General features: G+C 42.3%; 1 protein-coding gene and 1 non-coding gene across 2 annotated transcripts in view; both read right to left on the bottom strand.

The window, feature by feature from the left end:
* Positions 1-6,446, bottom strand: part of LOC139061287 (XK-related protein 6-like) — a 28,351-nt gene extending 21,905 nt beyond the window's left edge. Inside the window, exons 1-3 of the mRNA XM_070541016.1 lie at positions 6,207-6,446; positions 2,574-2,757; positions 810-1,000 (exon numbers count right to left, since the gene is read on the bottom strand). Of these exons, the coding sequence (XP_070397117.1) occupies positions 810-1,000; positions 2,574-2,757; positions 6,207-6,297 (466 nt within the window). The 5' untranslated portion in view covers positions 6,298-6,446. The remainder of the gene's footprint in view (positions 1-809; positions 1,001-2,573; positions 2,758-6,206) is intronic.
* Positions 474-546, bottom strand: TRNAL-CAA (transfer RNA leucine (anticodon CAA)). Its single transcript has one exon. It is a non-coding gene; the product is annotated as a tRNA-Leu (tRNA).
* Positions 6,447-27,122: the final 20,676 nt, after the last annotated feature.

Below are 27,122 nucleotides of genomic sequence, written 5' to 3'. Positions count from 1 at the left end.
AGTCAAGGAAGGCATACAGGAAGTCAATTGTAGCTTTAATTGATGTGCCAAATGATAAATTAAAATGAAATGAAAGTGGACGAGAAACGAAGCTCCCGACGGTGGAAGCGAAACGTGCAACCTATGCATTACGCCATGGGAGATTTCAATCACGGACTGTGTACTCTCTCACCTAATGATATATATAAATATATATATTGTGTGATCATTATAGTACTCCTTCATCTTCTTCATCTGTATATATCCGTCTTCATGGCCAGCGTCATCGTCTTCAGCGCGCGACCTGCTAAATAAACCGTCGAGTTTGAACAGCCGTCTCGCATGTAGTTGGAGGTGCTGGGTATATATATATATATCTTAAGAAGCCAACAAACACAGACACCAAGGACAACATAGAGGAAATTACTTGTGCTTAATAAATGAAATTAAGAAACGCAAACTTAATGGAAATTAAAGTGGATGAAAAAACAGCTTGCCGCAGGTGGGAACCGAACCCACAACCATCGCGTTTTGCGTGCGATGCTTTACCAATTGAGCTACCGCGGCGCGGTTTCCTCACCCACTTTCTTGGGTATTTATGTGTCCTAGTAGAACCCTGGGTGTGTTCGGGCCCCTCGGTTACCTTACCTTCTTCTCGTTTCCATATATATATATATATATATATATATATATATATATATATATATATATATATATATATATATCATACACATTGCGGCGATTCTGGAACGCACAAGGCAGCATTACACACATATCGGACGTTCTTTATAAAGGTCCCCTTTGCACGGGATCGCAATACACATGGATACCTGTCTGAGGTCTCCAGTCTTTAGTGTCGTACATGATGTACGTCTGAAGCACAACCTGAGGCGCTGACTTCAGAAAAGACTTGTAGAGGTCCAGCAAGCACCGGTCACTCTTGTACTGCGTGTATGCGTTGTAGTCCTTTAGCTCCCTCGTCTTGTCCGCGTAAAAGCAGGCGCGCAGGGTGAGCCACTGCCTGATAAAAACAATGTAAACAAACAGTAGGATGATTTGTAGGGGTGAAATTCCAAATGCTATCATCGAGTCCTCCCACTAGAATGGTCTGTATTTAGAATTTGAAGAGGTTTAGCCCGCCTTTCATGCTTATAAACACCATCTTCGTCCTGATCATGAGCATTTTTCTCTCTCTTCTTTAGTCCCGTTCTAGTTACTCAGTGCCGAATAGAAGGTAGATCTCTCAGAATTTAACTCATAATAAATTACTCTCTCTTCGCATGTTTAACCAAGCGGCTGTGTGCAAAGGGAACATTTGGTGGCCTAAATAGAGGGGTTGTATTTCACGCCACTTTGAAGGAAGCGTGATAAGAAAGGGGAGAGGAATAAAAGCTAACTGATGGAGAGGCTTCTCTTATGGCTGCTATAGAATGTTATAGGCATAAGGAAGCAAAACCATGGCAAGAGCAGACGAGTAAGAAAGGAGGAGGGAGGGGCGAGAATTGACTGGGAGTGCCAAAGTGTCTCTAAAATACGAGGAAATGGATAATGGAACGCGAAAGGTCACAGGAAAAATTAGCTGTTATGCTTAATTGAACTATGGAAATAGTAAGGCAAACGAAATAAAAGATGAGCGAACAAATAACTTGGCGCCAGAGTTCAGTCAAAGTGAACTTTTCCAGAGTACGCGTGAGGGCGCCCCCCCTACTAAACTGCAACGGCGGGCTTGTCCCGCCAACATTCTCGGTATTTGCGCGTCAGTGTGAGATAAAACCTTGAAGTGTTAGCCAGCACCGTTCGGCACCACAACTACGGATGTGAAATATCACTTCAAGCGCGGGCATGACGTGGTATGTGAGCTCAGGACAGAGAAACTAACCGTCAAGGTCTCGAACGGTATACGTAACGGTATCGAGATATGACATATCGAGGTGCTCAATATTGCACGAGCGATAGGTGTAAGGGATCAGAATGGAGTGCACATGATAACAGAATGCCAAGCGTTTCACTCAGCAAGACCGGCAAGTGAACGAACGACTACTTCCTGCACCTCCACCCCCTCCACAAGCGATTCAGGGGTTCATAATAGAAGTGAGCATTAGGAGGTCAGCGGTCATATTGCCAAAAAAAAAAGCCGAAGCATGCTGACGATCGAGCTGGATTCGTTCTAATCACAAGGTAACATTACAATTTCGAGATAAAGAGTTATTTGAAGCAAATCTATACAAAGCAGAGAAAGAAAGAAAAGAATGTTGCACACATTTACGCATAAAAGTTAAAAACGTCAAACAAACTTTAGGTGATTACATGTAGCCGCTATACAAAGTAAATGCCATTTCAATGACCATCACGGGCATTTGCATCAACATGTTTATTTTATTGGTGAGCCCACCGTTAACGTGATGTGCAGATCCCAGTTATTGTTGTTGAAACAGGCAATTAATGCAGAAAGGTGTTGCTATGTTGCACCCCCATCGATAAGCTACTTCCGTGATAAATTCTAGTGCGAACGAGTCAGCGTTTTAACTCAAAGAGTAATGTCTACCTGTTGCTCCTATTTCGGCTACACTGCTCACAATGTCGAACTGTCTTACCTGTGAATTGTACCGAAGAGCACAAGGTTTGTGAGCCAAACTAGTCTCGAAGGACACTCATCGGCGATCTGCCAGCTTACGCTGAACGCTTGTACCATGATGTTGGGCAGTATCGCCAAGGCAAGCATTAAACTGAAGTACACCCACAATCCATTCACGTAGTAGGTATACAGCGTGTAAACATCTGCAGAAGAGAATAATCAAGCCAAATTACGGGCAAATACAAAAGAGGTAATAACGTGGGACGCTAAATCAGGTAAGTAAATTATTATATGAAAATTCTATGAAATAGTAAATTAACCTTGCGGGGGAAGCGGATTGATTCTTGTTGCTAAAAATTACAACCGAACATTCTTTTTTCAAATTTTGCACACTAAATATATCGTCGTACGTCCCTATAGAGTCAGGAATATATAAAATTATTGTAAGTAGCCAAAATTTGACGCAGGAAGAGTACTTGATACATGCTAGACTGAGTTCCTGGCTCGTATTCTTATTGCATAATTCATTCCAGAAAGAATTGAAGTCTACTCTTTAGTTACCGGTTAACTCATATAGTGCATAAGTGAAAATTTTCTAGGCAACATTGAGCTCGAATCGAGTACTGCGAGAAGCTATTGAATGGAATAAATCATATGTAATAAGGTGCAACCTTCTCAAACAATGATTATTAAACAATTTTCACATCCTCATAATGAGAACGTGAGGATGTTTGTAGCTATGCTGAATAGTTTATTTTTATTTAAATTAGAATACCACAAGCTAGTACGGCTCTAACAAGGTGCGATATGCATATAGAACAGTAAGTTCTGGAGTTAACTGAGGGGCCGGATCTTTATTAGTAATATCATAAGAAGGCAACAAACACTGACACAAAGGACAACATAGGAGAAATTACTTGTGCTTAATAAATGAAATAAAGAAACGATAAATTATTGGAAATGAAAATTGATGAACAAACAACTTGTGGCGCCTGGGGAACAGTCCCACAACCGCGAAATGCGAAGGATTTCGGAACGTTGAAATCATTTCTCGTATGCATATATGCATTCATTTCTCATATATGCATCATTTCTCGTATGCAGGAGAAAAAGAGCTTCAGGAACCAGTTTCTCTTTGGTTTCTGCTGCGAAAGAAAACTTCTGGCGACATCCTATCAATGAAAAATGGAACGAAAACAGAACGTGTGCGGATTATGCGGATGATTACGTCGCATCAAGATTGAATTTTGATACCATTGTCGTTCTTTGTTTCCGGTATATATGTATCTATGATTGTGTGTATGTATGTATGTATGTATGTATGTATGTATGTATGTATGTATGTATGTATGTATGTATGTATGTATGTATGTATGTATGTATGTATGTATGTATGTATGTATGTATGTATGTATGTATGTATGTATGTATGTATGTATGTACGTACGCTATGCCTAACCTCTTTCCTGCCAATTTGGGTCAGTGGGTAGCCCATTGTCAATAGGGTGCAATGTCGGGCTGCAGTACTGAGCGAACCGGGTTCAAAACTAACCGTTGGACCAACTTCGGTAATAGGGTATGCAAACCTCGTTACGTGCCAGTCTTCAAAGATCCTCTTTCACTAAAAACTCGGTAACTGGGTATGTTACACTGGGTATTTCCTGTTCAGTAGGCATGTGCCCTTGGGTATGTGCCACTCTTCAATGAACTTCTTACACTAACGTGGGTCGCCGGGTATTTGTTAATGGGTTAGTGCCGCTCTTTTGATGGCAGCTAGGGTCAGGTGGAATGTATCACGGGGTATGTGCCGCTTTTCATAATATATATTCTAGAAAACATATCATCAACAATTACGCAATAACCATCACATCTACTGATAACCGCATCTATGTAGCCAACCAACACGAAAGGATGGATGCTCTGCCAATCTTCTTTTTATCACAGCACCAGTAGTAAGTCAGAGGAAGACATTACGTCATCAGATTTGCGATGCCATGGCGCTGAAGTAGGATAATTGGAAGGAAATGTCAGCAGTGGCAATGCGTTAAACTCATAGCTTCGCTGAGTGAACTGATTTCTCCCAAAATTCCATGAAAAGGTAAGCCGTTACTTGAACAAAGGGAAGTAAATTTTCACTATGATCGGAAACGTTGCAGTTTCAGATAAGCTGCAACTTCGCAGCAGAAGGAAGTAAATTTTCGTTGACGAATATCTCAACTGTGCGTGACGCTTTTAGGATTGCTTATATGATGTAGCCTCCGCAAGCATACCGGTGCGATGTTGTCATTGCGAAATGTGTCTAAATATCAGCAAAGAATTGGCTACTTCAACAATTTTGATTTCTTAGCGGATGGTCACAGCTACAAGTGTCTTTTAGCGCTCGGCGCATTCAGGAAGTCAGTTCGAGCGGAAGCAGAATCGCAGCGGCTAAATCCACCAACCTTTCTTGAAAAAAAAATCATGTGCTTATACGTACAAGCCCCGCACATGTTACTTTGTATTTGAAATCATAGGTCGACAAAATGAATGTGTCCTTCTGAGACTCGCCGGCAAAATATATTTTTAGCTCAGTGCTCACTTGGACCGAGACTGACGCGCAGATTTGACTTTCAGCGAGAGAGTGAGTCTACTCATGAATGAGTTAGCCGAAATATGTTTGAAATGGTCGACTTATTTCCACAATGAGTGGAGAAACCACGGTGCGCTATTGTTATGCTTTTGTATTATATTTAGCTGCATTTCCAGGAAAGTAGAGCAACTGAAGCTGAAGAACAAAGAAAAACAAAAGTACAAGAACAATTTCATCTAAAAAATTCCAGCTGGTCTAATTATTTTAATTGTTCTGTATAATATGAACTTTTTAGAGTGAAGTATCGTGCGTTGGCCAACGTTACGAGTACCTTGGTTTGACAATGTCACTTTATGTGCTGGTGCATTGTGAATTCGAATTTGGAGATGTTCCCGTGCGAAATCATTGCTCTTTTTATACGCGTTTATGTTGTAAAGTGTTCATGTAACACACATTCCTTCGCTGTTCTTCCAAATGCAAAACAGAAACACTTCAATTGTGAGAGTAGATTGAACAAGCAGCGGCGTAATTTCTTAATGTTTAGAACTACAAACACTAAGCGAGTTGGAGGGTTCCTATTTTTATGTTTGTGTCCAATGATTATCGATTTATTTTTGTTCATAGCATTCCTTTTTTGTTATTCTTGGCCCCGCAGTCAATCTCGAATTTCGGGATTGCAGGCCATGCAAATGCCTAACTCTTCCCATACTTCTATATTTAAAATAAAATAAAGAACTTGTCTGAGAGGAATGAATTGCCTAGAAATTATAAACAATGAAATCGGGTATCGCTGCGAACTCGACACATGATGTTACCTCATCTCGACTTTTTCTTTGATCAGCTTCGACAGAAGAAGGGGATAAAAAATAGAGGTGAAAGAAGATGAAAGATGAAGGGGATAAAAACGCTCGGCTTAATGAAGATGAAAATTTCGCATGCAGTGAAGTTAGGTCTGCAGAAGGTGGACGTTGGTGATGCTACTCCTTTAGTATTGATATGGCAACAGCGATCGTAAACAAGAGGAGGTGGCCATCTCGCGCCGGAGAAGAACGGCAGTATTATATGTTTTAAAGGTCTACTTACCTGTCACCAGTCCAGCGACAGAAATAATCAAACAGGTGACGGCAAATAACTTCCGCCACCACGTCACCTTCGGAACGATTTCTTCGTTCATGGCCGTACAGCACGACGTTTTAGAACATTTCACCCACGAACACCGAGCAACACCGAACGAACGGCGCGAAATGGTCTTCGAAGGAGGAATAAAAACAGCGAGGCGCAAAGCGCCGCCTGTTATCGGCAGCCCGGAAACTCTTTCTTGCCTCTCCAATGCCTCCAAGTCCTATTTCATAAGTGCATATAGTATAAGGTCATGGAAGTGACAAGTTTCTGAGATTAATCGGGAGGCGCTCATTTGCTCACCAAAGTATACGCGTCACCGGAAACGGAACTTATCTTTTCTTTCCCCGCCTTTATTTGTCTTGGAGATTCGTGTTTTTCATGTTCTACTTCTTTTCTCGAAAGATAAGCCGCTGAAATTCCGCGTTCCGCACGCCAGCGGATGCCACGTATCGCACCATACGACCTTCGCCGCTGTAATACCGGAGGTATGGAGGAAACTGCGAAATGATTACAACCATTGGCCAGTGTAGTTCACGAGTGGTGAGAGTGTGCGCCCTCGCAGTAAATAAAATGGTTTGTAACTAGGGGAGCACGTGGGCATACAACACATGACCCTCTTCAATTCGTATTTGATTCCTGAATTTGCTATTTCAAGGCGTCAAATGTTCGTTTCTATTTGAATACGAGTAACACCGGCACACGCTGGGTTATCGGGAAAAATGCGGTACATGCCCGGATTGTTCGAAATGAATTATTAATGAATTCGCGCGAATTATTGAGCGAACGCAGGTGATCAGTAATCCCCATTCATTCAATAATGTTTCGTTTTTGTCGAGCGTTATTTTGTCGTCTTGATTTAAGTGTAAGAGTTTTCAATTCACCACATTCACCATGTGATGCAGAAATTACTCGATTGAAAGGACTCCTATGACCGGCCCTTGTGCTTTTGCCATCGCGACGCCACTAAGGGTAGAACGTGGTGGACCAAGGGAATTTTGGAGACTGTGGGCAATCACATTGTATCGCCTGTGTTAATTTGACTCCAATATTATAACCTATAGACACATTACCATGCATTGTTCTCAATATGACGAGTAATAGATGCGACGGCGCGATCCTTTGAAGATTCTTGAAACTGACAGCGAGCGAAGGGTCCAGGCCATGACCATGCCAACATAGGTGTATGTGTACCGTCACCGCCCTTCTCATTTTCTTGTAGTGTAGACTAATACAACTTCTTCTGAGAGTTATTGTCATATTTATATGCTCTGCGTTTTCTATCTTACGTTTTTGATCATCCTTTTGCAGCGGCCGTGCTTTTCTCTCAGCGGTGACATTTATCTGCAAATATGATTGCATCAATACGTATAGCATGTGTGGCACGTATTTTGGGCCGACATTTATGTGTACGCGACTGCCGCGTAGCTGTACAGAATGAAATTAATATTGTTTGCCGTCGCTTGGAGCAAGTCAAACTACTTTATTGTATGTCGCTTAATTATATAATTAGCTATTACTTAAACTTAATTAAATATTATATTCAAAGCAAAAATGGAAATGAGAAAATTGAAGATCATCATGAAAAATTGCCGATCGAGTTTTCTGTTGCTCAATACGTGCAACATAAAGGTCTTCTAAGCATGAAAGAATCCCCTTAAAGCCCTCGAAAAGTCACACGCGGCGCATATTTGTGTTTCGCGGGCTTTCGTTGCAACCTCCTGAATGGATTGGTTATCGAAACATCATTTCTTCGCCTTACTCTTACCACGATTTTCGAAAATGGGCGCACGACTTAGCAGAATACCCTTGGTGCACCCTTTTATTTTCGAGGTGCTGATAGGTTGTTGTGTGAGAAAGATACACCTTGGTACTCACGTTTGCTGTGACACTTCTACATTAAAAGCAAGTGAAAAGTTGTGAGAGCTTGTGTTTTCGAGTAATGTTTTTAGCCGCTCATATGGCCACACTATAGGCTAAGGATCTCATCCTGTTGTCTTATGTGTACGGCATTAACGGGGGTGTGGTGTAGAGCCATGAAATGGGTCGGTATAGCAAAAGAAGGCACGCAAGGTAGATGACCATTTCTGTTTGGGCAAAGGTTAAGCGCCAAAGGGTGCAAATTTTTTCTTAGCCTCTATACGCTACCGATGTCATACCGCTGCTTGATGTGCATGACGTCTGAGGTGCTGAAGTGAAGAGAGAGGTATTTTTTCTTTCTTTTCTTTCCTATCCTGCCTTTTGCTTTGTACCACTGTCTTTCTTTAAATTCTTTCAGCTCGATGTTGCTTTAACGATCAGCCTATAATCGTTGGCCAATCACTGCGCGTCGGCCAATCATCGCTATGCAGGCATGTGGTCTTTCTTGGGTAGCATCGGTGCCGAAACAATTTATTGAGTGGTAAGCGTTGCATTTCTCAGAATAAAAATCAGTTTTATTTTCCTAAAGAAAAAATGGACCCTAGACAATACGCTGCTCATTGAGCAGCTTGACGAGGGTTGGGGCCTATACAAGCAGTGGCAACAGTGGCAAAACAGCAGTGTATGTCGTACACCCATACAAGAAAAAAAAGTAAGCAACTCGAGAAACAAAAAAAGAAAGAAAGAAAGAAACTGTTCGCACCAAGCTGTGAAGAACGAGAAAAGAAATATTTACATATACATACACCAATAACAAACCAATATTGTGCAGTGACATGTTATATTCACACGTACAAATGCAAACACCCGTAGAAGTGGCGCACATACGCCCCTATATATACATATATATACAGCTACATCTACGTTCACATATACACACGCACATGGCATATATAGACTCACCATTTAGGTGCACACATGTATAAGTTCATGTGAATGTTTTATGAAGCATGAACTGTTACAAAAATGGAGAGCGAGAAAAAAAATGAAATTAGGCAATTCCTGTAAAATCCTTCCAAACTAATCCACACAAAATAACGCAAAACGCCGAATGTAAACTACATTATACAAATATGTTGTCGATTAAGTATTTCTGCTTAAAAAGTATTCAATTAAAGCACGTTTACTTATTGCGGGGCCACCAATTTAGCTTATAATATCGTTCAGGGTGTAAAGTACTATATACTTTAACATTTGTTGACCGCAATTCATTCGAGTTTCGGGAAGACACCACTTTTCTAATTGTAGAGTGTTGGCTGTCGGTACGCGTTCCTTGAGCACTGATATTCTGATAAGGAAGTTAGTATGAAACGTGGTTTTAGTGGTAAATAAAGAAACAATCATTTGCGGTAGCACCACAGAGATGGGCAGAATTTTTAACCGACTAAAAAGCGGTTTGGAGTGCGCGCAACACTCTTCGTTTGCAATGACACGAATCGCTTTCTTTTGCACAATTTGCACCTCACAATTCAATTCATGTTTGTCGGTGATGCCGAGCCCCAAACAAGATTACAGTATGCAATGTGTGATTGAAGTAACGAAACATATATCTGTGCTTTAATGTGCACTGGAAGAATGCCACGGCACCGGGAAAGTGCTCTAACAGCTTTGATAAACTTAGGGATACGTAGTTAGTCTGCTCAGTCCATCGAAGGGGCTCATCAAATAAAACACGCATTGTTTTTTGGTGGCTAACGACGTCAATAATATTACTGCCGAGGTTAATGGTTAAGTTACTCCCTATGTGACGATTTAGAGCGCGGAAAATAACAGCTTTCGACTTCGTTATATTTATTTTGAGATTGTTTCATTTAGACCAATTTAAAAAGCTGTTTACGGTATTGTTTCTTTTTGAAATTATATCTGTAGCCGAAAGACCAGAAATAAATAGGGAAGCGTCGTCGGCATAAATTACAAAATCAGCTTCGGTTGAAATTGTTATCACGTCGTTTGTATAGACTTTGAAAAGAAAAGGCCCTAATATGCTGCGCTGAGGGACGCCGCATTTCAGATAACGTTTGGATGAACAAAGACCGTCTATGTTCACTATTGGTTCACGGTCTTTAAAATATGAACTTGAATATAAATATGAATTTGAAGTGTCCTTCGCCTAACGCCGTACTTGTTTAACTTATCTAAGAGAATATTATGGTCTATACAATCGAAGGCCTTACTGAAATCCACAAAGATTCCTAGTGTTAAGAGTTTGTTTTCAATATTCTGTAAAATAATTTCTTTTTAGACTAATAAAGCTGATTCTGTAGAAAAATCATTACGGAAGACGAATTGAGAGTGCGATATTAACTGATTAGCATCAAATAATTTCTGCAAACGTTTGAGCAGAATTCTTTCTAGCACTTTTGAAAAAAAGAGGCACAATAGAGATAGGGTGATAATTACTAATGACGCTTTTCGAGCCTGACTTGAAAATAATGTAACCTTGGCCGGTTTCGTTCTTGCAGGGAAAACAAACGATTCAAGTGAAAGGTTAATAATATGACACTGAGGTAGTGCAAGAAAGTCAGCAACAAACTTTACTGGTTTAATTGTTAGGCCTTCTACGTCAGAGCTGGAATTATTTCTTAAGGACATTAGAACGGTAAATATTTCTGATGGATCTGTTGGGCTAAGAAGCACTGAGCTGGTTGTTTTATTTGAAATAACAGAACACGCATCTGCGTTATTTTACTGTTGCTTGCTCGGTGAAGAAGTTGTTAAAACAATCGCCTAATAGTAGGCCTGATCCGCCGTGGTTGCTCAGTGGCTATGGTGTTGGCCTGCTGAGCACGAGGTCGCGGGATCGAATCCCGGCCATGGCGACAGCATATCGATGGGGGCGAAATGCGAAAACACCCGTGTACTTAGATTTAGGTGCACGTTAAAGAAACCCAGGCGGTCAAAATTTCCGGAGTCCTCCACTACGGCGTGCCTCATAATCAGAAAGTGGTTTTGGCACGTAAAAACCCCACAATTTAATTTTTTTGAGTACGCCTGATTATGGTGGCCTATCGATAATCAATTCGCCAATGTCATTCGATACATTTCTATGGTTAATTTATGACACTACATCACGTGGATAAACATTTGCATGTACGTGTGGAGCAATCGATTCCCGATAAGAACAACAGATAGCTTTTGAAGTAGGTGGGGCGGCCCGGCCGTAAAATGGGGCGACACTACATTTTATCTTCCTCCGCACTCTATCCTGCCTTCCAGTTCTCACTGATACTTGGAACAACTTTTGTCACCTTGGTGTTCATCCGTTGCCGAAATCAGTTTGCGGAGAACTTCACTGCGCGCACACAGGGCCTTGAGTACCTGGCCGTCGTAAACCAAGCTGTCATGCAGCATAAGTTGCGGCTATTGTTAGGTGAAGAGCACACGACAGAGACAAGCTGTTGTAATTAGAGAGCTTTACCTTGACCGCAGACTTCTTACCGTTAACGGATTATCGCGCAGCCATCCTGTCACACTTCTTCTAATCACAATGCTTTAGGCACGTTTTAATGCCTTTATCAATCTTAATATACTTCTCGCACTTTCCGGAGGCCATGAATGTATGTATGTATGTATGTATGTATGTATGTATGTATGTATGTATGTATGTATGTATGTATGTATGTATGTATGTATGTATGTATGTATGTATGTATGTATGTATGTATGTATGTATGTATGTACGTACGTATGTATGCAGTTCCGCATCTACAGTGACCCATATCGGCGTGAAAGAGGTTCGTTCAACAGAGGTATGTATGTGTCCAATGGCACATACTCACTGACCCATATTGGCTCCGATGGCTGGCGTCGAACGCTGTTACCTCAGCACGGCAGCCCAATACTCTAACCTTTCGACTGCGGAGTGCCTAGTGACCCAGGTAGGCGGCAAAAGGACTAGATAAATGCATGGATACATAAATAGGTAGCCCCCAGAAAGTGGGAGAAGTTTCCTAAGAATGCCAACGCATCAAAAAGAGAAATAAAATATGTGCCTGCCTTTATCCCTCCACCTTTCAAGAAATAATTCCCTCGCAATTGAATTGAATTAAATTCTGGGATTTTACGTGCTAAAAGTGCGATCTGATTATGAGGCTTGCTGCAGTGGCGGACTCCGCAGTAATTTTCACCGCTAGGGAATCTTTAACGTGTCCCCCAGTGCACGAGACACGGGCGTTTTCGCATTGCGCCCCCATCGATATGCGGACGCGATTTGATTCCGCGATATCGTCCTTAGCAGCACAACACCATAGCATCTAAGCCATCACCGGCAGGGTTTCGCGCCACAGTGTAGGCTCCCACCAATAACGAGCCCCGTTTGTTTTCTGTACGCGCTGATATTGAAGCGTGGCAGAAAAGAAAGAATAGACCGACTCGCCCCAAGGACCTATCATACACGCGTAACGTAAAAAAAAAATGAAAAAGCGTCAATAGCAGGGCGATCGACTGCATGGGAAAGAAACGACGACGACGGCTGAGAAGGTGGGATCGCAGTGAAATGAAGTCGATGAAATTACAACGACTGCGTGAAGATGGCGCCTCACATGTGTTATAGACCACGTCCGCGCTTATACCGCTGTCTGCCTTCTAGGACCGCGTCGATTTGACCAATGTCCGGTACCGACCAAGTGACCTCTTCCGGTCTACATCACGACGGTTCGGCCACGGGATCTTTCAGTATTCAGATTCAGGAGCGTTTCATGGGCAAGAAATGCGCCGCGCGCGTTGGAACGAACTGACACTTTCGTGTATTGCATGTTTTCTGGTTTTTATTGGGTTTATTTTATTTTTTGCACGGGAAATGCGGCGGGAACGTAAAGAGGCAGTGCGATCAGGTTTTTCTTTTTTTCTCTCAGCAGACGAGAAGAGTGCTGACAATGCGCCGCAAGGAATGGCCGTCGTTAGACGCCGACAGAAACTGCGCACTTGACTTGCGCTTTTTTCGCATACTCGAAATAAGTGATTGGTGCCTTAGCCGTGTCGGTCTGCTGTAATGCTGGATCATCGGAAGAAATGTAGTCACACATGTGTTTACTCGACGAAAACCGCCTCATGACACTCTCTCCTTGGCATATTTATTTATTCAAAATACTCACAGGCTCCAAATAGGAGTATTGTGTGAGGGGTGCACGTAAAGAAAATGAAGGATAAAAAAAAGCAGCTCATGCATCATTATACAATGGGTAACAGTTTCACAGGACGCAGAGAACTAACGAGAAGTGTAAAGTTGCAAATATAAGGCCAGAAAAATATTGCACAGTATATGCAATCTATGAAGGAACATTGAAATTGCGGCTAAAAGGGCGACTGACGAAGTGCAAGGCAGTGAATAAAACAGTTAAGAAAACCAGAGGAGTACTTGGTCTTTGAAGGCTGCGGAGTCATGAAAGGCAACACTAGGCTGCCGTGCTTATACTAGTCATCTATTAGACTAGTGTAACTTACCTGAACAGCTTTTTGCTACTTTAGAGAGCAAGCTTTTTAAATCTCCTGCCGCTTCGTTTGATCTCCTGTGACGCGGCCACTTTCAATCGAGGCCGAGCCTTATTCGAATAGAGCGCTGCTCGCAATTATGCTCGATCCGTATCCATTCAATCGTGATCGAGCTTCTTCGTTGCGATCGTAGATGTCAGTAGCCTACACCGTCAAAGCTAAGAGAGCTCTACTAAATGTCCGACCGTGTCCCTCCATGGCAATGCCACGCGCCGTAAGCGAGCATCATCATCATCATCATCATCATCATCATCATCATCATCATCATCATCATCAGCCTGGTTGCGCCCACTGCAAGGCAAAGGCCTCTCCCATGCTTCTCCAACAACCCCGGTCATTACTAATTGTGGCCATGCCGTGCCTGCAAACTTCTTAATCTCATCCGCCCACCTAACTTTCTGCCGCCCCCTGCTACGCTTCCCTTCCCTTGGGATCCAGTCCGTAACCCTTAATGACCATCGGTTATCTTCCCTCCTCATTACATGTCCTGCCCATGCCCACTTCTTTTTCTTGATTTCAACTAAGATGTCATTAACTCGCGTTTGTTCCCTCACCCAATCTGCTCTTTTCTTATCCCTTAACGTTACACCTATCATTCTTCTTTCCATAGCTCGTTGTGTGGTCCTCAATTTGAGTAGAACCCTTTTCGTAAGCCTCCAGGTTTCTGCCCCGTAAGCGAGCGGTATCACCTAATTGCCTCGATAATATAAATGGTCCAGCCGTGTTCACGAGGTAAATATACGGGGTGATAATTTTTAAGCTTTACTGAACTTTTTTTCTTAAAAGCCTGTTGCACATAACCTAATTCTAGTCCTTCAACTTGATTATTCGGAGAGTCGGACATTACTTACGCAAGAAATCAAAACTTAAATTTCCCTAATTAACAAAACTTCACGAATTGCTTATTAATTATGATGGCACATATGACCCATTTATTCAGTGTAGCCTGGGAATTTTCAAGGCGTATTAGCTTGGACTGAATTTATATAACGACACCAGTTTTGAGATATGCGCTATCAATCTCGCCAGCACAATGCATTGTTTTCCACTTACCTTTCCAATTAAAACACCCATTTATGAATTCAAGTGCAAAAGTAACTAGAACGCCCAAGTATGTCGTGCCAGGCTCTGGGAAATAATACCTCGAAGCTTATGTAGCGAAGAAAATTGATTTCAAGTGGATTATCTAGCAAGCGCACAGGTGTAGCAATCGTAAATTGCAACATGTTCTTTGAAGTAATTAGGAGGGTCGTTAACGGATCTTCGTTAATTTGTTGATTATGTGTCTCCATTTCTCGTGCTAGCAATATCCGTCTCTTTGCATATCAAGCTCAAGGACAGTAATTGTGCCATCTGGCAGAGCGTTTTTTTAATATTCCGTAAAGCTTAAGAAGGATCACCCCATACATATGTCGGCAATTGGCGCGTTCAGCTGACGCTTCGGATAATTCTTGCAATTCTCTCTTTGCAGGCGAGGAGCTTGTCCACGCACAACCGACGGGTAGCAACGTGTAGCCAACTGAGGAACTCGACCAACTGCAGCAGATGTTAATGTAAACACGGCGTGAGGGACATGCTTTGCCATGATTTTACCCACCAGCTCGTTGCACATAGCTTGCACTTCGCTTTGAACCCGCCGTGGTTGCTCAGTGACTCTGGTGTTGGGCTGCTGAGCATGAGGTCGCGGGATCGAATCCCGGCCGCGGCGGCCACATTTAGATAGGGGCGAAATGCGAAAACACCCGCAGACAGAAGCCTTAAGAAGTGTTTGTTTCCAGAAAACACCATTTTTAATATTTTCTGTGCACATCAAATAGGAGCTGGGTCCGTAGTCAACTCAGGTAATCTGCAGTTATTGAAAAAACACATTTACACTGGTTATTTGTATGCTTGTTGGTGCTGTTGCCCCGAACCATTGCAGCTCATGTGAGAAAATGAGATCACCTTGCACTCTAACTTCTGTCTTTTTATATATTTCAGTCAAAAAGCAGTTCGCCGTGCTTCCCCGTTGCCTCGTATATCTGGCTGTGCTGCAGACGGCAGTGTGGACTTAACGTTACCGCGCAAACGCCTAGACGATCCACACAATGATAGACACGACACACACTGGCGCTGGACAAGGTAACATCAGGAAGTGCGTTTGGCGTTTCTGGAGGAATTCTGCTAGGAAAGACCACGTAAGCACACTAGTTTCGTTAATGGTGTTTCGTAGATGTGTTCATTCTGTTAGATATTTCTTGTTTGTGTGAAAATAGAGACTAGGATCTTCTTATCTGTGAAAAATATTAGGCTATTATTTACACAACAAGGTCTCCCAGCGACATCACATCTCCTATGTCGAATAGCTTACACATATGTGGGAATGTAATATGCAAACAATGAGTGAAAATATTCGGTATGCCAACACTGAACGTGTCACGCTACTTTGGATAAACAGGGCCATAGCATGAAGTTTTGGGTATATCAACGCAAATACCTGCATCTAATTAAGCGTTAAGTTCTAAGAGGTAACTGAACAGCATATTGAGAGTGTTTTTTGTTACGTGCACTCGTAATTTATAGTGAACTGGCTTTTCATATCGCGTATCCATAAATGTCAAGCTACGTCATATGGCACGCATTTGTCGCCAGTTGAATTCAAATTTCGAATTGAACATGACAGTTATGGACAGACAGGAAACTGCGTGTGTCCTGTGCACACACCCTCCAACATAGGATAGTTGGCGAAAACTTTCCAACTAGCCCAACAACATGTCGTAGGGATATATCTGCCTGTACAGGTTCTACACCGCCGTAGGGAGGCCAAAAAGCGTGAATTATACACACCATAGACTGGAAACGTCATGAAACAGCTGAGGAATGATACACAAACGTATCGCAAGTCAGCGAAGTGAAAGAGCTGCCAAACCACAGGGGAGGCGCTACAGGAATGGAGGTATTATGTGAGCCCAGTGCTCTGCACAATAATGGGGAGCCAGGTGCACTACATTATCGGAAGAGGAAGAGAAGGACATGGATAAATGTTTTATGGAGCAAACTCGCATAACCGCGCATTTGTGTGTTGTGACCACAGCGCTGAAATATAAGCCAAACAGCAGACTACTCTGAGAACTCTTTTGCTCTAATAAGGGTTGCATAAACCTACTGCAGCAATGGCTTATGCTGCAGATAAATAGCATCAACCTGGACCTAAAGAAACAGCGTGAGAGAAAGTCCGCTGCAGAAAGAAAGCTCCAGAATCTTGAAAATGAGGAAACATTACTTACTGATATTTTAATCATTTTGCAATTGCGTTCATTCTTCGTTCGTTCCTCGTTCATCCTTTGTTAGCCCACTTTTACAAAATATTTAGGCACATTACGATAGTTGCGTAAACATCGGGCAGCATCTTATAATTTTTCGCACAAGGACATTGTTGCTCCCAATCTTACTCATTGGTCCCAATCTCATTGCTCCCAATCTTGCCATGTTAAAACACCCCAGATAGTAGAAATTTTCCGGGGCCCTCCACTGGGGCGTGCCTCATGATCAGGTCATGATTTTCACGCGTGAAACCCCCTTATTTAATTATTTTTCAATGTCACCCTTGTACCCTCCTTAGGTAACATAATTGCAGAGGTATCATACACGCATCTTGGGATGCTAGAATGTTCTTGAGCTTCGCTCGATGAATATGCGCAAGCAGCAATGGTGCTCGACACTCTTGACTTCATGATTTAATTATTATGTCAAATGTGTGCGCGGAGGAAGGACTCCTTTCGGCAAAGCGACGAACAATCTTATGCAAAGAAAGGATGCTCTGCAAGAAACGAGTATACTAGAAAAGTTAGAATGTTTTCGCCTCCTTATTGTGTCGAAATGGAAATTCTCATGACGCATGACCTCCAGTTCATGACTAGACTCGTATTATAGGTTTGATACCTGTCCTATGCTTCAAACAGGTCGTACGAAACTGAGCCTATGGGCTCTATTAAAAAAGTTCATAATGTACGTTCAGCGTATAGAGGAATACCTTGAAGATCATTCCAAACAGCATTGTTCCGAGCAGGTTGTATTGATGCACGAATGCAACCGAACTGAGTTACATTTAAGAACAGTTCACCATGTCTCGAAGCTACGCGTCCATTAATAGCTTTGTTGATCATTCTGTGTTTGCCCAATTTCAGTGTATGATCGACCACCGAATGATATACGCTTCTCCTGCATTTACTGTTTCTCGCCAAGAAATCGGTGTTGTTTGTTGTTATTTGCCTTGGAAATGGGCCATTTATGCCTACGTTGTGACAGAACTAGTTAAGTGAATCACAAGAAAAAAAAATCATACGCAACATGCTTGTGAGGAATCTCATAATCATACCCGGTTAGCAATATTACAGCTCTGAGCGAAGCTCCACTGGTCTGACACGTTGTATCGCGAAACCTTATCAAATGCGAAAAAAATTAACTGCAGGTATTTCCAGTATAATTTGATAAACATTTATGTGCACATTAGCACAAGGTGAGCTATGGAGAAATTTTACAGTGCATAGCATGTTTTTTGGACTCACTAACATAGCCCTTGTACGGAATAAAAAAAGGAACTTGTTTTTACTGGTACGGGAAAAATATGGATGTAGTGCTCTGGATATTGCTTTCATTATTCTCAAATCACTGTTTCGGCGAAAATTGCTGTGGTAGAGTTGTGCTGTGCACAGCACAGAAACATGGCGTCTGTGACAATTTTTTCTTCATGAGAAATTGTACTAAGCTGTCTTATGTATATAATAATAGTAATAATAATATTAACACCCCCACCACCAATAATAATAATAATAATAATAATAATAATAATAATAATAATAATAATTGCTTATTTCAAATGGCAAGGTCTCGAATGCTAGGGCAAAAGGTAGGTTCGCTCTGCCTGACGGGAGCCCAGCATCCGAATGCACACACTCACAGCATGTAGCAAAAAACAAGAACATAACACATTATCGTTACATACAGAACAATTTTCTGCAAAGTAAAAACGGAAAAAAATGTACAAACTTTTACAAATCATAAAGACAAATTCGCACAAATTGGAGAACTTCAGGATCATAAAAGTATCTGTATACACAACGTAATATTCATTAGGACAGGCAAGGAGGTAAGGTTTAAATTCTTTTCTAAGGAGTTCAGGACACGCATTTCTGTATACTTTCTATGGCCTGTGTATGTCTGTTTAGAAGACTAGGAATTAATTATGAACGCATTATGAAAGGAAATCACAGCACACCCTTAGAAAAAAATATGTTGAAAGGTTACTGCAATATCAATGTTTAACGTCAACAAATGACATTGAAAGCACCTTGTGGAACTGTTGAAACATTATTGAGGATGTTGGGGACAAGTGTTTGTCGAAACGTTTCATCGAAACATCATTGGGGCCTTTGAATTTGAAGATCATTGGTACATTGTTAAAGCTATGATGGATTTCATTCTTGAAAGTCATTCAAGCATTGTTGAATATGTTCTGAGTCTCAAAATTGAAAGCCCATTGTATTACTGAAATGTGTTTGTCAACAGTAAAAGCCCATTGAAGTATTGTTGTGGATGTGTTGAGTCTTAATATTGAAAGTGAATTGAAATATTGTTGGAGCTCTCTTGAACGTCAAGACTCAAATTATGTTGAAAGCCCTTGATGCCCCCAGGGTGTATTTAGCAGTGTTTAAAACTGCACTCTTAAAATACTGCTGAGCTACTTTGTGTCGCACAAAATTATCTTTAATTTCACATTGATACGTGTGCTCTGAGAAGATAGGGACACATTTAAATACAAGTGCTTCTGTAATGCAGGCCTCGGTCACCCTCGGCACAATAGCATGCTCCTAGATTGCCGGTAATAAACCATATTGTTTAGCGGCCAGCAGTACTGTTATGCCAGTTTTCAATTGTCAAATTGAATGGTCCTTCACGAAATCAAGAGTGCTGAACTGATGCAGACAAAAACCATTTGCTAGGTGAAATGTTTATTTATAATCGAACATATGTGTTAATGTACAACCATCTGTAGTTTGAGAACATTATAAACTTCTTAAAAATTATTGCAAAGTACAAGCTTGCTGTAGCTTGACACCATAACAAAGTTGCATACTGACAGATGTAGTCAGTGTGTCCTTCATGTAAAACACATTCCCCCCAAAATAAATCTTAAAATATAGATAGCTAGATCCATAAATGTACAAGAAATCTGACATGAGAGTAAAAAAGAACATCGAAAAAAGGTACTTCCTTTCTTTATTTAGCCAGTGGTAATTTCTCTCGTCGTAGTCGAGTGCTGATTGCCGTGTTATAGTTTGTTAACTAAGCTTTCCCCTCAAGTCTAAATATTATAAGGCGGTTTGTCGTGTGCGTATCATGGCCGCGCACGCTTATATCGCCTTCCGTTTCTCTACCACGGTTGCGCTTTAAAACCATTGCGCTGCAATTTTACTTCAGAGACTTTCCTTTCCTTCCTTCTTCTCCACCCTTAAACTGGCTCTTTTAACTACTACACGCAGAGACAAAGCAACAGCGCGCGCATTAGATCCCATAGCTGAGATGAATATTTACAATTATTATTAGGGTTATAATTATATTCGAATGCTGATTGCTGTGCTTTCGTGTGCGTATCATAGCCGCGCACGCTTATATCGCCTTCCGTTTCTCTACCACGGGTGCGCTTTTAAACCACGGCGCTGCAATTTTGCTTTCCTTTCCTTCATTCTTCTCCGCCCTTAAACTGGCTCTCTTCACTAATACACGCAGAGACAAAGCAACAACGCGCGCATGCGATGCCATAGATGAGATGAATACATATATATATGGAAAATTATCAGTCATAGCTCTCGTAGTATAGCCTTCTGGGCCATTTCCTATCTCTTTTTTTTTGTTCTTTCGAAAGTAGTCCTATTAGGGGTTATTATAATTACACGAAGGTATTTCGCCCTCGTCAGCAGCAATCCTTGAGATAGATATTCTGGCGACTAGCTTCCCACGCTATGCGTGCCGCCCTCGCACCTGTTTAAGCTTTTCCTAGACGCTAGAGCTATACTACTATGTCCGCGCAACCTTGAGCGATCGGAAAGCGCGTTTTCCCCTCTTGGCCGGCGGAGAAGGGAGGCTTCGTTCCGGCCGCGAAGCTCCCCACATCTCAGTAAGGTGCCTGGTGGTGGTCTCGTGCTGACGATGCCCTCTCGGTGAGCGCATATTTCCCCCCCCTCATCTTTTAAGAGGTCCAATACTTACAAGCATTTGTCTCGCAAACCATATTTATTTCAAGGGAATTTTCCATGTTTCAATAATTTCTATCGTCGTATTCGAGTGCTGATTGCCCTGTTATAGTTTGTTAACGAAGCTTTCCCCTCAAGTCTATATATTTTAAGGCGGTTTGTCGTTTGCGTATCATGGCCTCGCACGCTTATATCGCCTTCCGTTTCTCTACCATGGTTGCGCATTAAAACCACGGTGCTGCAATTTTACTTCAGAGACTTTCCTTTCCTTCCTTCTTCTCCGCCCTTAAACTGGCTCTTTTAACTACTACACGCAGAGACAAAGCAACAGCGCGCGCATTAGATCCCAAATCGACTGTCGCGGACATCAGTCCCTTTCCACGTAAGTATGAGGCTCGGAGCAGGAGCTATGGCACTTGAAAGTAACCTGGGGCGTGACGAACCAACCGACTGAGCTATCTTTCCGGACAACATCTACGGGTCATGAGTTCAAATCTCCTGTCATGTTCGTTTTTTCCCCTTTTTTTCTTTCTTTTTAATGTATTTTCCTTTATTTTATGACTGTACGGGAACCTTCCTAAAAAAATTATATACATCCTCAACTAGGTATGGCCACACAAGTGCAAGTCATAAATACCATGTTCTCTAGCCGAGTGCCATCCGTGCGGTATAACCGAGCTCAGATTGGCCAACCTTGACTGATCAAATAGGGCACCACTATAGGTTAAATGAGGCGTAGAACTTCTGCGGGACCCGCCGTGGTTGCTCAGTGGCTGTGGTGTTAGACTGCTGAGCACGAGGGCGCGGGATCGGATCCCGGCCACGGCGGCCGCATTTCGATGGGGGCGAAATGTGAAAACACCCGTGTACTTACAACTACGTGCAGGTTAAAGAACCCCAGGTGGTCGAAATTTCCAGTCTCCCACTACGGCGTGCCTCATAATCAGAAACTGGTTTTGTCACATAAAACCCCATAATTTAATTTTTAAATTTAACTACTGCGGGGACGGTAGAGTATCCGTCTCCCGTTCAAGAGGACCGTGGTTCAAATCCCGGTGCCGCGCAATTCTCCACCGGAAAATTTAAAAAAACCGTGTGTTGAGCAAATTGCACAAACAGGCCAGGAGTGCGGCCTGATCTCGGCGACCAGAACCGGTAACGCACTCTCTCACCAGAGCAGAATTGGCCACCCTGGTGCAGTACTTGGCCACAACCTCCCATATGAATACAACAATCAAACCCCGGCCCTCAGTCCCCAGCAGCCGCGAAGCAACTGACCACGGCGGCGGTCAGATCTGTGACGCTGCAGAGGGTGCTAAGAATACCTGGCTCCGGACAGGCAGCCATTGGAATCTGAACCTGGCAACGTTTAACGCTAGAACGTTATCTAGTGAGACGAGTCTAGCAGTGTTATTGGAGGAATTAGACGGTAGTAAATGGGATATAATAGGGCTCAGTGAGGTTAGGAGGACAAAAGAAGCATATACAGTGCTAAAAAGTGGGCACGTACTGTGCGCTCGGGGCTTAGCGGAGAGATGAGAACTAGGAGTCCGATTCCTGATTAATAATGAAATAGCTGGTAACATACAGGAATTCTATAAAATTAACGAGATGGTGGCAGGTCTTGTTGTGAAACTTAATAAGAGGTACAAATTGAAGGTGGTACAAGTCTATGCCCCTACATGCAGTCATGATGACCAGGAAGTCGAAAGCTTTTATGAAGACGTGGAATCGGCGGTGGGTAAAGTCAACACAAAATAAACTATACTGATGGGCGACTTCAATGCCAGGGTAGGCAAGAAGCAGGCTGGAGAGAAGTCAGTGGGAGAATATGGCATAGGCTCTAAGAATAGCAGAGGAGAGTTTGCAGAACAGAATAATATGCGGATAATGAATACCTTTTTCCGCAAGCGGGTTAGTCGAAAATGGACGTGGAGGAGCCCGAATGGTGAGACTAGAAATGAAATTGGCTTCATATTCTGCGCGAACCCTGGCATCATACAAGATGTAGACGTGCTCGGCAAGGTACGCTGCAGTGACCATAGGATGGTAAGAACTCGAATTAGCCTAGGCTTCAGGAGGGAACGGAAGAAACTGGTACACAAGAAGCCAATCAATGAGTTAGTGGTAAGACGGAAACTAGAGGAATTCCGGATCAAGCTACAGAACAGGTATTCGGCTTTAACTCAGGAAGAGGACTTTAGTGTTGAAGCAATGAACGACCATCTCATGGGCATCATTAAGGAGTGCGCAAGAGAAGTCAGTGGTAACGCCGTTAGACAGGAAACCAGTAAGCTATCGCAGGAGACAAAAGATCTGATCAAGAAACCCCAATGTATGAAAGCCTTTAACCCTACAGCTAGAATAGAACTGGCAGAACTTTCTAAGTTAATCAAAAAGCGTAAGACAGCGGACATCAGGAAATATAATATGGATAGAATTGAACAGGCTCTCAGGAACGGAGGAAGCCTAAAAACAGTGTAGAAGAAACTAGAAATAGGCAAGAATCAGATGTGTGCGTTGAGAGACAAAGCCGGCAATATCGTTACTAATTTGGATGAGATAGTTCAATGGGCTGAGGAGTTCTACAGAGATTTATATAGTACCAGTGGCACCCATGACGATCGTGGAAGAGAGAATAGCCTAGAGGAATACGAAATCCCGCAGGTAACGCCAGAAGAAGTAAAGAAAGCCTTAGGAGCTCTGCAAAGCGGGAAGGCAGCTGGGGAGGATCAGGTAACAGCAGATTTGTTGAAGGATAGTGGTCAGATTGTTCTAGAGAAACTGGCCCTCCTGAATACGCAATGCCTCATAACCTCGAGCGTACTGGAATCTTGGAAGAACGCTAACATTATCCTAATCCATAAGAAAGGGGACGCCAAAGAATTGAAAAATAATAGACCGATCAGCTTACTGTCCGTTGCCTACAAATTATTTACTAAGGTAATCGCAATTAGAAACAGGAACACCTTAGACTTCTGTCAACCAAAGGACCAGGCAGGATTCCGTAAAGGCTACTCAACAATAGACGATATTCACACTATCAACCAGGTGATAGAAAAATGTGCAGGATATAACCAACTCTTATATATAGCTTTCATTGATTACGAGAAAGCGATTGATTCAGTCGAAGCCTCAGCAGTCATGGAGGCATTACGGAATCAGGGTGTAGAAGAGCCATATGTAAAAAGACTGGAAGATATCTATAGCGGCTCGACAGCCACCGTAGTCCTCCACAAAGAAAGCAACAAAATCCCAATAAAGAAAGGCGTCAGACAGGGAGATACGATCTCTCCAATGCTATTCACCGCATGTTTACAGGAGGCATTCAGAGACCTGGAGTGGGAAGAATGGGGGATAAAAGTTGATGGAGAATACCTTAGCAACTTGTGATTCGCTGATGATATTGCCTTGCTTAGTCACTCAGGAGACCAATTGTAATGCATGCTCACTGACCTGGAGAGGAAAAGCAGAAGAGTGGGTCTGAAAATTAATCTGCAGAAAACTAAAGTAATGGTTAACAGTCTCGGAAGAGAACAGCAGTTTACGATAGGTAGCGAGGCACTGGAAGTGGTAAGGGAATACATCTACTTAGGGCAGGTAGTGACCACGGATCCGGATGATGAGACTGAAATAACCAGAAGAATAAGAATGGGCTGGAGTGCGTTTGGCAGGCATACTCAAATCATGAACAGCAGGTTGCCACTATCCCTCAAAAGGAAAGTGTACAACAGCTGTGTGTTACCAGTACTCACATATGAGGCAGAAACCTGGAGGCTTACGAAAAGGGTTCTGCTGAAATTGAGGACGACGCAACGAGCTATGGAAAGAAGAATGATCGGTGTAACGTTATGGGATAAGAAAAGAGCAGATTGGGTGAGGCAACAAACGCGGGTAAATGACATCTTAGTTGGAATCAAGAAAAAGAAATGGGCATGGGCCGGACATGTAATGAGGAGGGAAGATAACCGATGGTCATTAAGGGTTACGTACTGGATTCCAAGGGAAGGGAAGCGTAGCAGGGGACGGCAGAAAGTAAGGTGGGCGGATGACATTAAGACGTTTGCAGGGACAACATGGCCACAATTAGTACATGACCGGGGTAGTTGCAGTAGTATGGGAGAGGCCTTTGCCCTGCAGTGGGCGTAACTAGGCTGATGATGATGATGATGAAGAAGAAGAAGATGATGATGATGACTATAACCACGGCACAATTCGCTTCAACTCAAGCAGTCACTGTGAGACTGATGTGCAGGTTCGTTATCTTTAAGTTTTATGGAATTTTATAAGAGTGGCTGTTGCTGCTAACAGAATTACTGATGCACTGTGACAGACATTACTTTCATGAGAAATCAAGACACATATTCAACTAATTCACAAAAGTGACTTCTTAATTATTTTTTACGAATTGTAGCCGGTAATTTACAAGGCGTATGCACTTAGAATGAATTTCTAGAATTACGCCAGTGATGAGACACGTGCCATCAAACTGGCCGTGAAATTGCACTGTTGTTCCAGATACTTCTTTTAACAAAACGCAATGCTATCTATTGAAGAAGAAAAGTAACTGGAATTTCCATGCATTTCACCTCCTATTTAAGGAAAAATCATGAAACTGGTGTCATCCTGGAAATCATTTCAAAGTGAATATGTCTTTCAAACTCACTGGCTACGATTCTTAAACAGCAGTATGTGCCGTAATGGTATAACTAGAACATTTGTAAGAATTAGTTGAATATCTTTCAATGTCTTGTGCTAGCAATGTCCACCTTATAATATTCCAGCTCAAGAACCACAGTTAAGCAATCTGGCACAGGCAACATAAAAAATTTGTAAAGCTACAAAATGATCACTCTCAACTATCCATATTTGTTGGTTAAATGCCGCTTGCCAATTCCGTTAAATGTTATCTACTTTTGAAACATGGCAATTGCAATAAATGATGCCATGGAAGCATATCTTATTTTGTTATAGCGCAAGCTTAACACGGACCACAGAAGGCACATCTGACATACACCGCACTGCTTTCAACAGATTTATTTCTCGTTCTCATCGCTATATATACACCCTCGACCCGTCATACAGCACGTGTAACATTTTTGGAAAAATAAACAAGAAAATATAAACTGGGAACAACACGTAGGCAGTTTCTTGACTCACATATTCACAGACATGTACACGTTCAACGTGAACAAAGATAATTCAGCTCTTTTGAAGATAATGACGTGGAAGATTTACTGACCCATGCGTCGCCGAATGTTGATACGTGCCTTGCTTCTATTATCAAACGCGTCATTTCACACCTACTCCTACTCATGATGACTGTTTCTTTAAATCTTGGATTGCACTTGCATCTCTGGCAATGGATGGCAAGAAAGCCGTCAGCGGCCACGTTGTTACCTTTGTTACTGTGTTCTCGTAGCCTGTCATTTATGCATCTGCCTGTTTGACTGATGTAGGATTGTCCAAACGCGAGAGGAATACTGTATACCAAACCGGCGATGCAATCAACGAATTTGTTTTTGTTCTTTTTCACATACGCTACGTGAGATTCTTTCTGGCCTTGGGTTTTTACAGAGGCTGACCAATTTATTAGGTGCTAAAAACACAACGTTGATGCCGCTCCTTCCAGAAATCTCTATTCTATGGGAGAACCCGCGTATGTATGGGATGACGGCAAGGTTGTGTTGTAAAAGTTGATCATGTCCTAAAACGTTGATCAGAACCTGGTGGACCATGATAAGGGGATATCGACCAATAATGGTCAATAAAGCTCGTACCGAGTCAGATAAAGTTGAGAACAACTGATAAGGCTGACAGGGCTCGCATCTAGACCGATAAGGATGATAACCACCGATAAGGGTTGAAAAATGTTTATATTTGTCGGATGAAGTTTAATCAGCTTATTAATGACACCTTGCTGCAGGGAGATGAAGAAATGGCAAAATGCTTACGCATGCATGGGCAACTCCCAGAAGAGTTTATTTAGACCGGCCAGCCATGTTGCAGCGGGATACCAGGAGGAGCAGATACTTGGGCAGCTCAGGTCGAGCTCCTTTGCATGTTTTTACACTTGCGTTATCTGCACGTGAGCCCATCCTTTTCGCCTGCTTTGGAGGCGATAGTGGTGCAGCTACAATAGCATGTATATCACTGCTTTGCTAACTGCGCTGAAGGCAAGCATTTTTATTCGTTTGTTTGCAGTGAAAGAAATAATACTACTCTTCCTGACACTATT

This window comes from Dermacentor albipictus, chromosome 6 (assembly GCF_038994185.2).
Source record: "Dermacentor albipictus isolate Rhodes 1998 colony chromosome 6, USDA_Dalb.pri_finalv2, whole genome shotgun sequence".
In the NCBI taxonomy this organism is placed as follows: domain Eukaryota; kingdom Metazoa; phylum Arthropoda; class Arachnida; order Ixodida; family Ixodidae; genus Dermacentor; species Dermacentor albipictus.
The sequence above is the reverse complement of the archived record's forward strand: the minus strand, read 5'-3'. Positions and strand labels throughout refer to the sequence as shown.